Source organism: Sphaerodactylus townsendi, linkage group LG04 (assembly GCF_021028975.2).
Source record: "Sphaerodactylus townsendi isolate TG3544 linkage group LG04, MPM_Stown_v2.3, whole genome shotgun sequence".
In the NCBI taxonomy this organism is placed as follows: domain Eukaryota; kingdom Metazoa; phylum Chordata; class Lepidosauria; order Squamata; family Sphaerodactylidae; genus Sphaerodactylus; species Sphaerodactylus townsendi.
In genome coordinates, this window is record NC_059428.1 from 34050830 (window position 1) to 34064979 (window position 14150).

The window sequence follows — 14150 nt, forward strand, 5'->3', positions numbered from 1 at the left end:
GTCCGTGAAAGCTTGTGCCATAATAAATGTGTTTATATTTTAAGTGCAGCAAGGTTTTGATATTTTAAACGCTTCTTTCGATATCTACTTAACAGATTGATTTGTGTACTTGCTGAAAAAATAACCAATAGCTAATGTAGTGAAAGGATTATCATGGTTTGTGGTTACACTCAAATGTTCTCACCTGTTGTTGTTTTTCACAGCCTAAGCATGCAGTCAAACTGCTGTCAGTCCTGAATCAGATGCCACAGAGACATGGACCTGACACTTTTTTCAACTTTCCAGGCTGCAGTGCTGCAGTAAGTTTTAATGAATATCTATCTTTTTTATACATGTGAAATCCTCAACAGTTACATAGGTTTACTTTATTATGAAGAAATGGATTGTACATATTATTATATGTTTGGGTTTCAAATAGTTCATATGATTCAACATCGGGGATGTGAGTTGCTGTAATAAACTAAACCTGGTGAAATGTACGTTATTATTCAGCATTTGTAGTATTTTTGTAACATGCTATGCTTTTGAATGTTCATACCACATCATTAGAGAGAGGTTTACTTGGAATATTACAGCTTTGTATCTTGTAATAAAAAAAGAAAATAATAGCAAGTAGAAATGGAGCATTTCCTACAAATTCTTGTTGAGGAATTTTTAAGTTACTCATTTCTCCAACTTCATTTTCCTCTTATGAATTGCCATGGGAGGGACATCATTAGTCTGCAAAGGAAGATAGTGAGTTGAACAATATTTTAAGAAAATATTTGCAATATAGCAAAATTCGTGTTACTTCTGTTTTTTTCTTCTATAGGCAATTGCATTGCCTCCTATTGCCAAGTGGCCTTATCAAAATGGGTTTACTCTGAACACCTGGTTTCGCATGGATCCATTGAACAATATTAATGTAGATAAGGATAAACCATACCTTTATTGGTAAGTGACCTAACGTGTATTTAGCTAGGTTTGTTTTTAAAATTCAGAACTGTCCTTTTTAACGAGCGTAATGCTTTTTTCCCTTCACTAATGTGAACAAATGAATAGGACTCGTAAAATAATGTTCATGAATAAATTCTTGTAAATAGAAAATATAATTTAATCTTGTATCAAATTAATAATTTAGAATAATTTAGCTTGTTAGAAAATTAGTTTGGTTTTGAACTATTTAAGTACGATCTGTCGGGTTTAAGAAGGGCTATATGAGAGTTTATTGCTGAAGCCAAGATGGCCAACTACTAGTGTGAAAGTTGGCTTTATCCAATTTTAATATATGTTATGGATTAGATCCTAAAATCTGTGAACTCTGCTTATGAAAAAGACATCTACTGCTTTGTTATAGTCCCACATTCCAACCAAACAGCTGCTTTTGGAGAGCAGGAGAATCTTGTGAACAGCATGAAATATTGTATGAGGGGCTACACTGCAACAGAGTTTCCCTTGCGGGAGCAGAACCCCTTCATTCATAGAATCTTAGGATCTGTGCCAATGGAATTTGCCATAGTTGCTCTGATATAAATTGCAGTAAAATTGCAATATTGTGAAATTCTACAGTTCAGTAATTGCTATCTGACTGCTGAATCCCTATTTGTAGGAATAGCAGTTTAAGTAGGAATCTAAGATCCAAACAGGAATCAGCTCTTCTCTGTATTTGTATCATATGCACATTTTTCCTGTGTAGATAACAAAGAAGAGAGTGTGTGGAAGAGTGTAAAAACAAGTTTAAAAATCACTGCAGGTTTACATGTTTACACTTGTTTATCCACTGGAGGGAATGTCAACATGCAATTATAGTCTCTCAAAGTTCAGGGTGAATGATCAGAGGTGGCAAGTCAGTAAAAAAGCATTAGGTGAAGCTGCCTCTTATGTTGGGCACAAATGTTTGAAAAGATCTAGTCGCCCAACATTATTTGTTTGGTTATCTTGGACCAATAATTGGGCTTGAAGAACCCTGAGCAGAGCTCCATTTTTAGTACATTCCTGTCTCCTCCTGTAATTCCCACCCCACCTCCCAGTGTCACCCCCAAAGTTGCTACTGAGAACAGAGGATCATTGGGGATGGTGCGGTATATTGTGCTGAAGCTGCATCTCAAGTGGGAGATTCACAGTAGGAGATCTTTGGTAAAAGCTGCTTTGGAACTCATCCTAGGAAAGTGCTGTATATTTCCTTTTGAAGAGGCTTGGAAATTTCTCTTTGTGCATTGGAGCGGATTGGTGATATTTGACTTATAAAGTCTAATTACAGAGTGTTCTTCAAGGGTTCTGTCCAGCTTCACACATGGATGGGGTTTTTTTGCCCATTCAGAAGCAGCTTTGGAAGATTCTTAAATGTTATCTCAGGAACAAATGATTTGATCACCCCCTGAAGGCGAGTTTCTTCTATATCCATGTCCTGAAAGGAGAAATTAGCATCTTCCTGCTCAGTTGTCTTCTGACAGTATTGTTGCTAGCATTTTCATGTTCCATTTCCAGAGAATTTACCTCCGATTTTCTTTTGGCTAATCTTAATTTTTTAATGTATTCTTTTTTTTGTTTAAAATAAGTCCAAAACAAAAGTTGTGTAATTCATCTGGATTTTTGCCCTAATTTACTTCTCCTAGGTTGTTTTTTTTCTTTCCATTGCACTACATACAGCACAATAGCCATTGTTAATACAGTGCCAGGACTACCCATTTCAGACAGGGAGACCTGTGCTTGCTTTGTTTGGACAAGGTCCATAAAACCAATTCCTGCTGTCATGAAAAATTTACCAAGCAAACCTAGGATAATTGTTCTTCATGCTTTTTTCACATTTCTTCCCTATGAGAAATTCTTTGTGCCATTCTTGGCCAAAGCTGTTCCATCTACTCTGTGGTTCCCTTGGGTTTATGCTACCAGATACTGTCACCTCATGTAGCTTGGGGCTTTGGTACCAACTTTTGTGTCTTTTTTTGGACTTGGACTCAAAGCACTGGAAAGAGGCACATGCATCAGTACCTTCATTCTTTGTGGCTTAGAATCTGACAAAGAATTGCAGCGGCTCAGATGCTGAATAGGCTGTAAAAATGACTGATGATAAGATGGTAAAACAAACAAACAGTCCCATAAATTCTTTAAAGTAGTGGAGGCTGGGCAAGCTACTTTAGACTTTCCTGAATCTATATGTAGCCACGTAAAAAAATAACTGTGGATAGAATAAGCTGGGTACGGGTGGCATGTTGCTGGCCATGTTAATTGTGTGTTCTCCCTTCCCAAACCCCAATATCTATAATCTTGCTTGGATCTTTTGAGCCAGGATTATGGCAGAATATTCTTCCACAATTAATGACTCTAAAACTCACTCTGTGGGTAATCTGTCTCTCAAGAGGATATGAGCTCTGCAGAGATCTTAACTCTTCACAGGACCTATCATAAACCTCAGCAGAGAAAATTCTGCACCTTTGTTGTATATTATAGTTTTTGCCCCTGGTGCCAGAAACATTAGCATATATTTTGCATTTATAAATCTTTGGTTTGAGTTTCTTTTTCATAATGGTTTGACTGGTGGCTAGCTCAATACTCCATTGTTTAGTGTTTTACAACCATTTGGTTAAGCATTTCTTAAAAGACCTGACCTGTTTACATCCTTCCCGTTAAAACCATGATTCTGTCCCACAAAAAGTGTCTTTGTTCTGTGCTGATTTACAGACAAACGTTTTGACTGTATGGTGCATGTGAATTAAAACTTTTCATTATAAGTTGCTTTTTTTAGTGGCTGTGACATCTGCCATGTTATTAGATGAATTATGAACTCTGTGTTGTAATTACAGTTTACTGCCCTTCATCAGATCAAATTGATACATCATCCTGATATTTAAAATGTTGTCTCCTTTTCACCTTATACAGAATGGTACCCTTCCTGGCACATGAAACCGTCGATACTAAGTCAGACCATTGGTTTTTCAAGGTCGCTATTATCTGCAGTGACAGACAGTAACTCTCCAGGCTCCGAGAGTTTTTTCATATAATTTTGCCCAGAACTGCCAGAGAGTAATCCAACAACTTCGTGCAAAGACGCAACTGGCCCCACACTCTATTTTTCTGAGTTGCAGAGCAGTGATTGGAAAGCATTTCATGCCTTGGATGTTAAACCACATATTTATCATACTGTTTCAGAAAACAGCATAATCTGATCTTCTGTTATAGTGGTGCATTGAAAGGATGAAAAGTCTGAGCTCAATAACTTCCAAGTGGCTAGTATCTAATATCTCACTAAGTTACAGCGTGGTGATTTAGCGGTTGCCACCTTTAGCTTTACTTATGAGTTTTGCATACAAATAATATATTTATTTATTTATCTATTTATCTATTTATTTATTTACTAGTTTTTTATACTGCCCTATCCCCAAGGGGCTCTGGGTAGTTTACAACATAAAATCTAATACGCTACTAATGAGGAGCAAACAATAAAAACTATTTACATAGGCTCCAACAATTTAAATTACTAAAATAAGTAATAAAATCCCATTTAAAACAGCGGTAATATAGTAGAAATAGAAGGCGCCCAATAAACCTAATATCAAACCCTCCCCTCAGAACAGAAAAAGGGGAGGACGGCGGGTCCCAATGATATAGATTACCCTGATGTAAAAACAGAGCAGAGAAAAGAGGGGGCACCACCTCAGCGGCTGGACCCTCCAAAGGCTTGGCGGAACAACTCCATCTTACAGGCCCCTGGGCTTGGGAATTCTCCCAAGACTCAAGAGGGGTCCAGACAAAGGAGTGGAAGAGTGTTCCATTGTGCTCGTAAGGCCAGGATCCAGAAATGTCCTGGCCCAGGTGGTGCCGCATCATTGAGGGGCTGGGGACTGCCAGCAAATTGGCCTCTGCCGAGCGCAGAGGCCGAGTAGGGACATAAGGGGTAATGCGGTCCTGAAGGTAAGAGGGTCCCAGGCTGCGTAAGGCCTTGAATATAATTCCAAATTTGATAATGGTTATAGCTCATGATAGACCTTAACTTTTTATTTAAATATATGGAAAATTAATTTAATGTGATTCACTAGATCAACTGAATTTTCTCTGAGTACTTTTAAATTGTCTTTCAGTTTTCGCACTAGTAAAGGTGTTGGGTACTCTGCTCATTTTGTTGGCAACTGCTTAATAGTTACATCACTGAAATCAAAAGGCAAAGGCTTTCAACACTGTGTGAAATATGATTTTCAGCCACGCAAAGTAAGTACAAATTATTTTATTAAACTATTTTAATCCTCTAAATCCATATCATACAAATAAATCAAAATAGAGTAAGATCCAGTATCTTGAGATGAATCAAGAAACAGAAAGCTCAATATGATCTTCTAACAGGTGTACTCAGTGGTGGGATTCAGATAATTTAACAACTGGTTCCGGTGGTGGGATTCAAATAATTTAACAACTGATTGTTTACAAATACGATTTTAACCACCAGTTCTGCCGAAGTGGTTCGAACCTGCTGAATCCCACCACTGGGTATACTGAACTGATGTTGACTTACTCCAGTTGAAAGACAAATTTGCTGCATAACAGATTGTTTATTCAGTGAGCCCTAGAATCAGACCTCTTGGTTCAATTTTCCAGAAACTTGAGGGTTATTTAACGATCAGGTTATATCAGCTTTGCTGTAATTTTGGTACAATTTGCTCAAACATTAGCTCCTCTAGTCCTCCAGAAAGATTCCCTATAGGGAATGATGGAGCCAAATAGTATTAGAATCCTGAAAAAAAACTTGGATCGAAATACCAACCTGGTATTTGGAGCTTATATAAAGGACAGCCCAATGCATATCCTCAGGCAGCTACCCTGGGTGCTGCTACTCCCTTGCCACCTCCACAGGGCTTTTCGACCCCATAGGGAGGCAGAAAAAACAACCCCCCTCCACCCTGGAAAGCCCTCTACATGGACTTACACTACCCAAACTCTGGACTGCAGCATAGCTGCCTGCAAACTTGGGGTAGACTTGGGACTAATGTCAGTTCCACTATTAGAAACGACCCACTGCCCACACCAGCATCCATTTGGATGCCAGTGCAGCTCTGCAACCACCCAAACTTCTGAGTGCCACGAAAGTGAAGGTGAGGGGTGGCTAGCCCACAGCACCTTTGTGCTAGTGGGGAGGCCCAGCTCCACGACACGGTCCCCACCCCCATAGGATTGGGCCATAGGAATGTCAATATTTTTAGGCTCTGTGATATCCAGATCCAAAAACTACAGGGCTTTTTTTAAGGTGCATGTCTCTAGTTGTAAGGGATGATCTGACTTTGATTTGCAGCTTTGATGTAGGGGAAATGCAGATTGACCTTGTGAATTCAGACAAAATGAAACTGTGGTTTACTGTCAACCAGGAATTTGGGGGATGCGAGAGATGGGTGGGTAGCAGGAAAGGAAGGCATGCATGAGACTAGGCTCACTTTTAAATGATAGATAGCTGCTACAGTCTGGAAGAAGGTTGAATCATTAAAAAGAGGTAGCTACCACCACAATCATGTTTTGAAGTGATTATAAGATTACTTTGTAATAATGGTAAGAGTTTTCCAGTAAATAAATATTAATCAGAAAAAGTTCTGGAACATTTTCCATTGTCCTAAATAGAGCATGATCTGTTTTTGACTTGTATAAAAAGTTCCCTAATTGCAACAAGTGCATCAACAGGAAAATTTTATTATGGAGCAAATAAAACAGTGTGGTTTAAGTATTACGCTCAGAGCTTTATTACAAGCTTTATTACTTTCATTGGAATACTATCTGTAAAAACTTAAAGATAAGATGTGTCATTCCCTTACATCATTTAAATTTAAGAAAAAGATTAAAAAACTGTAAAAACTGTTGATAACTTTAGCATGCTGGACAACTGTGCATGGTGTGCTATGAATATTTCAACAGTTTTACTTTTTTCACAGAGCGGCAGTCATTCATTGTTATAACTTTATAAAAAAACTTTTCATTCAAATTTTTTTTCTACATCACAGCTCTAGTTTGTATCGCTAGATACAAATTATCGCTATAATGTCCTTGAAATTATGCTGAGGATATTCATTTTTAAAATTCCTTTAAATACTTTCTGTCAGGACTTAATTGATTTCCCCCTTTCAGTTCCTGAATTGTCTATAGGTGCTTAACTTTAATCTTTAATCCTTTGACATAGGAGAATACAGGTATCAATATCAATCATTTATACCATTCTAATGGTAGCTAATGCTAGAATTCATAATACTGCTTGTGTCAAGTCTTCCTGCTTTTACTGTTCAGTGACATTTTCTGTCTTCACTGGAATGCGGGTAAAAAGTAGTTAAAGGTGGTATGTAAATAGGATTACCGTTCCATAGCATTTAGGATTATATTTTAAAATGCCAGGGGTAGGTAGAATATAAAGCCCATATTGAGGTCTGAAATGTGATTCCCCCCCTCCCACTCCACAAAAGGTATATTAGTATTCCTTCCAGAGAATCTGAGGTAGGATGCTGTGAGTGAACGTGTGTCTGTTTGTGAAACACTTTACGAGATTCTTCTTATTGAAGAAAGCAATTTTGGAGTCTGAAGTATAACTAAGCAACTAATTGAATGCAATGGCTGCCTTTATGCTCTCTTAGTAGATGGGGTTTGACTATTGCACTAAATATCTGGAACGTACATAGTGGCTACTATTCTGTGATTAGGGGCCATGTAGAAGTTTTATAGTGTTACTATTTGGATTATCTGGTAGAAGACACACATACAAAAATCTGCAAGTTTGGTGAACGCTCCCTAGTAGCCCACTTTACTGTCCAAGCAAAGTCTTGGCTGTCTCTTAGTTTGACTTTCAGTCCTGGCAGTGGACTTTGAAGTGTGGTTGCTACTCTGTGAATATCATATTTCCATATCAGATTCAGGATTATCTTTGAAATACTCTTCTTTTTCAAAATGTGTTCGCCATTTCTCATTAGGGGCTCTTGTTTCAATATTTGTATCAAACTTTTTTTAAAGAGATGAAAACTTCAAATTCAATTTTGCCCAGTATTGTGGGTTGCTTGTTTGATGTATTTCCCAATTTTAATTCTCCATAGTAGCTTGAGTGACAGTCCAGCATAATTGGAACCTTTCTTTTCATTACAAGGCAGTTTCACTAAAGGTTGCTTTTTCAACAAAATAAACAGCATTTTATTCTGTTTGAATTATGTGTTGTGACTTTTGAAGAAGTTCTAACAACTTTCTAGTAATGATATGTTCCCTTTTCCCCCCCTTATAGTGGGTACAATATGATTAGTATCGTTACATCTACAAACCGCTGGAGTAAAATAGCAACTACGTTGCCGCTAATGGTCAGCTAGTATCCTATGGTGACATGGCTTGGCACGTGAACACGAATGATGTATGTTTATTATTATTATTATATTCCTGAGTCAATTCATCAGTATATTTCTGTTCAGAAATTTATAAGGGAACTGGTCTAGGGACAAAGGTAGATGGTAGCATTCTTGATCTTCAGAGCATTTCTACAATGCGAGAGTTCTGTGAGGAGTGTACCATTTCTGTAAAGGGAGATTGTGCACTGCAGTTTCCCCCTGCAATTTGTTTTGGAGGTTTTGTGCTTAATATTGTTAAAATGGAAGTCTTTTAGCTTATTACAAAGTTTCAGTGGGAACCTAATTACAGTTTTGACTAGATTTGCTCATAATTATTTGCCATATGATACAACTTTAACAGTATAATCTATGGGGGAGGTGAGCTGAAAGGGCTGTAGAGCTGGCACGACCTTGCTATCGGCATCATTGCCAGTCTAGAAGGACTTGTGCAGTCAAGTTGGGCACTAATCCTGACCGTGCTCAAATACGAAAGCTGCTGCTGCGCCTGCACTCCTTCACCACAGGAGTCCACGCCAGTGCCAATGGGGGCATTCTGAGAATGGTCTTGGGGGTGGAGCCCAGGGACTCCCACCTTCAGCTGCTGGTGACTTGAGTCATCAAAAGACCATGCGTAGCCCACTGGAAAACAACTGTCAGTTTTGGCCTTTTCCTGAGTTTTGGATTTTTTCACATCTTCACACCTTCCCATTCCTCTTTGGAGGCAGCACAGTTGTGCCATCCACAGCCACCACAAAACTGCCCCCCTGTGGATTGCACTCCCCATTTCTTATGTTCAAATACAAATAAAAAAAATTATCTCCTTTTTACTGTAAAGACACTAGGTTGATTTTGAGTGAAGAGTGAATCAGCCTGTCCATTCTTAAACCTGCATGTGAGGCATAAATTGCACCCAGCCATTAAAAAAAATCGTAATTTATTTACAAAAGATCTGTTCAGGGTGTTTTTCTGAGAGAAAACAAAATTTTTGCATAGCTAAACATTTTCTCTCCTGCTTGCCTTTTGTGTATCTTTAATTGAATTTTCTCTGTGTAGTGCATTGAATGTTTACATTTTTTTTTCAAAAATACAGAGCTATGATAAATGTTTTCTGGGATCTTCTGAAACTGCTGATGCAAATAGAGTGTTTTGTGGTCAGCTTGGAGCAGTCTATGTGTTCACCGAAGCTCTCAACCCAGCACAAATTTTTGCAATACATCAGTTAGGACCTGGATACAAGGTAGTAGTGCTGATTTTTTTTTAAGTATTGCTACTACTGATGCCCAAATATTGTACCGCTAAACAATATAGATCTGCATTACGGAAAATTTGCAGAATATTGATAAAAACTATTATCCATAGTGAAGTAGAAATAGAAAAAGGCGAACTGTATCAAATAACATGTATCCTTATATGTGTAAAAATCCTGTAAGGCAGTTTCTTGGTAGGGGCAAGTGAATTTGTCTATTGTATTTATATTCTGCCTTTCCATTGACATGGTTGCCTTTTCATTAGCCAGGTTAATGTCACTATTACACAGTTAGAACAAATTGGTGCAAGATCATGCAACATATAAGAACTACAATAATTAAAATGATAATTGATAGTACTTAGGTAGTTGACCTTTGCCCGCTTTTCTGTTATTGACATTTTATGGCTAATAGGGTAGCAAGTACTTTTTAATATGACACATACTAAGGTTTGAAACACATTTATGTAGTGAATGCTAATATATTTAACATTTCTGGTTAAATCAGCTTGTATCTATGAACCACCTGTAGAAAGTGCTGGTGGGCCAGGATATCCCCTGCCCTCCCCCTCCAACTCTAGGAAAGTTTATTCCCAGCGTGGTGGGATTTAAGTATACTAGTTAATGAACAGACTGGGTGGCTGCAGTAGAAAGGGGAAGGAAACAAGACCACCTTTTCTGCTTCTTGCATGAGCAGAGTTCTGTTCCCAGAAGAGCAAGAAAGGTGTCAAAGGACCCCCGGTCTTTCACTGTCATATGATTATAACATCCTGTATCAATCATTTGGGTGTTTGATTAGAATAGAATAGAATAGAATAGAATAGAATAGAATCTTTATTGGCCAAGTGTGATTGGACACACAAGGAATTTGTCTCCGGTGCATATGCTCTCAGTGTACATAAAAGAAAAATACATTTGTCAAGAATCATAAGGTACAGCACTTAATGATTGTCATATAGGTCTAGTAAGCAATCAGGAAACAATCAGTAGTAATGAAAACATAAAATGTAAAATCATAAAATAAAATAAAATAAAATAAAATGTCAGCACAGGCTATAGTCATACAGTCATAAGTGGGAGGAGATGGGTAATAGGAATGATGAAAAAAGTAGTGCAGTAATTATATAATAAGTATATAATAAATAGTTTAACATTATCGAGGGAATTATTTGTTTTAACAGAGTAGTGGCATTTGGGAAAAAAAACTGTTCTTATGTCTATAGTTGTCTTGGTGTGCAGTGCTCTGTAGCGACGTTTAGAGGGTAAGGTAAGAGCTTGATGGACAGTTTATGTCCAGGATGAAAGGGGTCAGTAAATATTTTCACAGGTACCCTTTTTTTTTGACCCACAAATTACAGTATACAGGTCCCTCAATGGAAGCGCAGGGTTAGCAGCAATTGTTTTTCTGCAGTTCTGATTATTCTCTGAAGTCTGTGGTCGATCTTGTTGGGTTGCAAGAACCAAACCACACAGTTATAGAGGGTGCAGATGACAGACTCAATGATTCCTCTGTAGAACTGTATCAAGCAGCTCCTTGGGCAGTTTGAGCTTCCTGAGTTGGCGCAGAAAAGAACATTCTTTGTTGTGCTTTTGATGACATTTTTGATATTAGGTGACCATTTTAGGTCATGAGATATGATGGATTTCCTAGAAATTTAAAGCGTCTCTACTGTTGATACTGTGTTGTCTAGTATTTGTAGAGGAGGTAGGATGGGAGGGTTTCTCCTGAAATCTACCACCATTTCTCACGGTTTTAAGTGTGTTCAGTTCTAGATTGTTTCCAGTGGCACCCACGAGGCTAGTTGTTCAACCTCCACGCTCTGTAGTGCTTGGTTTCATCGTTGTCTCGAATTGAGACCAATCACTGTTGTATCATCTGCAAATTTCAGTATTTTAACAGATGGATCAGCTTTGAGATGCAGTCATTGGTATACAGAGGAGAAGAGAAGTGGTGAAAAGTACACACACACAGTTCCTTGGGGGGCCTCTGTGCTCATTTTACAGGTAAGTCCTCGATGTAATTTTTTTCCTAGCTTCACCTGCTGTTGCTCCCTATCTGTTAGGAAGCTTCTGTGGATCCACTTTACAAATATGCTCAGGTACTGCTAGCTGATTTAGTTTGGTTAGAAAAGAATGTCCGGTCTGATAGTGTATTTGAATGCTGGAACTAAAGTCGTAACAAAAGTGTTGAGGACCCTTGCATAGGTCTTTGGCGATTCAAGATGCTTGTAGGATATAAAGTGCAAGCCATATTAACAGCATCGTCTGGTCGATCTGTTTGCTTTCGGTTATACTGCAAATCGGGCAAAGGGGTCCAACAAGTGGATCCATTGATGGTTTTCAAATGGTACATCACTAGCCTTTCAAAAGTTTTCTTTCATAACTACAGATGTTATTGGAAACAGCAACTGGTCTGCAGTCGATTTCAGTTCCTTTGGATGGAAGGCTTCTTCGGCACTGGGGACTAGATAGGTGCCGTTTTTGAAGCAGGGAAGGAACATAGTACATCTCTAGGTGATTTGTTGAAGATTTGGGTGAAAAAAATGGGGGCCAAGTGGACAGCACAGGCTTTTGAGCAAGAAGGGGTTATGTTGTCTGGGCCTGGTGCTTCTTCCAGAGCTTCTGTCTGTGAAATAGATCTTGCACTTCCTTTCTGAGAGATCACCAGGGTTTGTAAACCCAATAGAAATAGGGTTCCAGTTGTAGGAAAGTTTGGCTATTGTTGCGTGCGTCTGGAGATAGAGGTTGTGGAGAAAGGTGACTGTAGATTGTTTTCAAACCTACAGTAGAACACATTCAGGTCGTCTGCCAATTGCTGATTTCCTTCAGCTTGGGAAGGTGGTTTGCTGTAACCGGTGATATTTTTTAGAGTTTTCCACATGTTTGCTGTTTCGTTTGGTGAGGAGATAGAACACTAAATATATTTTTCCTTTGACCAGAAATCAAATTTGAGTCATAATATAGTTTTGCTAACGTCTGATCTTAGAAGACAGTGAACAGTGGAATTATTTTTCTTGGCTGAGTTGGCTTTGCTCCCTTTTTCCCCACAACAGTCCTACCTGAGGCATATTGCATTCCTCTTGAAATTGACGTGATGTCAAAATCAGTTTGTACTATGCTGTTGGGCGTTAAGTATTTCTGAGACCTAAAAAGTAGTAAGCCTGACTACGTGTTTGTTTTGGCAGCTTGAAATCCTTTTGGGTTCCAGCCAAAGGTTTTTTTAACAAAAACATCTGCATTGCACCTGTACCTTTTAAAAACGTCTACATTCTGTAAAAAAGGAGCATTTAAAAATACATTAATCAAAAGATAGTGTTAGATTTTTCAAGGATGGATGGTATTGTGAGCCCCAAATGTAATTCAGCATTTTAAAAGTATGGTCATAGAATTTTCTGGGGTTGGGAATGCACATTTTACTAACTTGAAGATGTACAATTTGAGAATATTAATACAGTGCTGGAAGAATAAATATCACATACATGGTTTCTTGATCATCTACACATTTACAGCTGAACCTAGGATTTTTTTTCAAATTTATAGAGAGTTCTAGAAGGCAAGTAAAAATTAGTGCCTAGATCCTAAAATTGACATTAGTGAGCAGAATTTTCATAGCATATTCTAGTAGAATGTTAAATACATGCCTAGAAAAATGAATAATTCATTGTTGGTTTCACCAACAATGTTGGTTTCACCAAAAAGACAAAATAGAACTGCTATGTCAGAGCTATCCTCTGTACTGATGTGATCATGGCAACCTCCTTGCATATGTAAGAACTCCATGGGTCCTCCATGTGTTGGAACTTCCTCATGAACATACATTAAATTGGAAAGACAGAGGCCCCATAAAGTTGGAAAGACAGGTACCACATATTCCTCTATTACTTTTTGTTATTCTTGCTTCCCTTCAGTTGACATTTCCCAGAAGTCATACAATGGAAGGGAGTTGTGCGAGTGCACTGATTGTTGGATTACACCCTAAAAACAAAAACATTCACCAAATGCCATATACAAAAATATAAAAACAGCAACAAGCTAGCAAAAGGCAGTATCCTACCATCTGAGTGCACATGAAGAATGGCCATGTATCGCTCCACTGGCTGTTGTGGGTTTTCCAGGCTGTATGGCCACAATATGCTAGTTTTTCCTTGTTTCTATTTTTTTATTTCTTTCAGTTCCTAGAAAGATCATTCCTGGAGTTGCACAGAGTTGGCCTTTCCTTTAGATGATACCTAGTACAGACCTGAGTGATATATTCTACGTTCATGAAGTGATAGGGGGAGGGAATGGAGTCAGCTGCTGGGAGCTGCCTTATCTCACTTACCTCCTCCCACTCTATCCCTTAACATAGGAAGAGAGGAAGAGTCTGTGACTGCCAGCTTCTCCAATGGCATTGGACTCCATGCCCACCTGGCTTGCAGAGTGTTGGCAGATGATGTCCTGCCCACCTGGGACTCTGTGTGCCATGGGTGTAGCAGCTGATCTCATCACTTGATACCTACAATGGAAGATCAAACACCTACCAGCTCCCCTACCAGGCTCTACACCCAGCCATCTCCTAGGGCAGTGGTGGCTCCTTGCCTGCCTGATTCTGTGTA

General features: G+C 38.6%; 1 protein-coding gene across 1 annotated transcript in view; it reads left to right on the top strand.

Moving 5' to 3' along the window:
- Positions 1 to 5067: 5067 nt before the first annotated feature.
- Positions 5068 to 14150, top strand: part of NBEA (neurobeachin) — a 387749-nt gene continuing 378666 nt past the window's right edge. Inside the window, exons 1-3 of the mRNA XM_048492774.1 lie at positions 5068 to 5184; positions 8213 to 8335; positions 9400 to 9546. Of these exons, the coding sequence (XP_048348731.1) occupies positions 8309 to 8335; positions 9400 to 9546 (174 nt within the window). The 5' untranslated portion in view covers positions 5068 to 5184; positions 8213 to 8308. The remainder of the gene's footprint in view (positions 5185 to 8212; positions 8336 to 9399; positions 9547 to 14150) is intronic.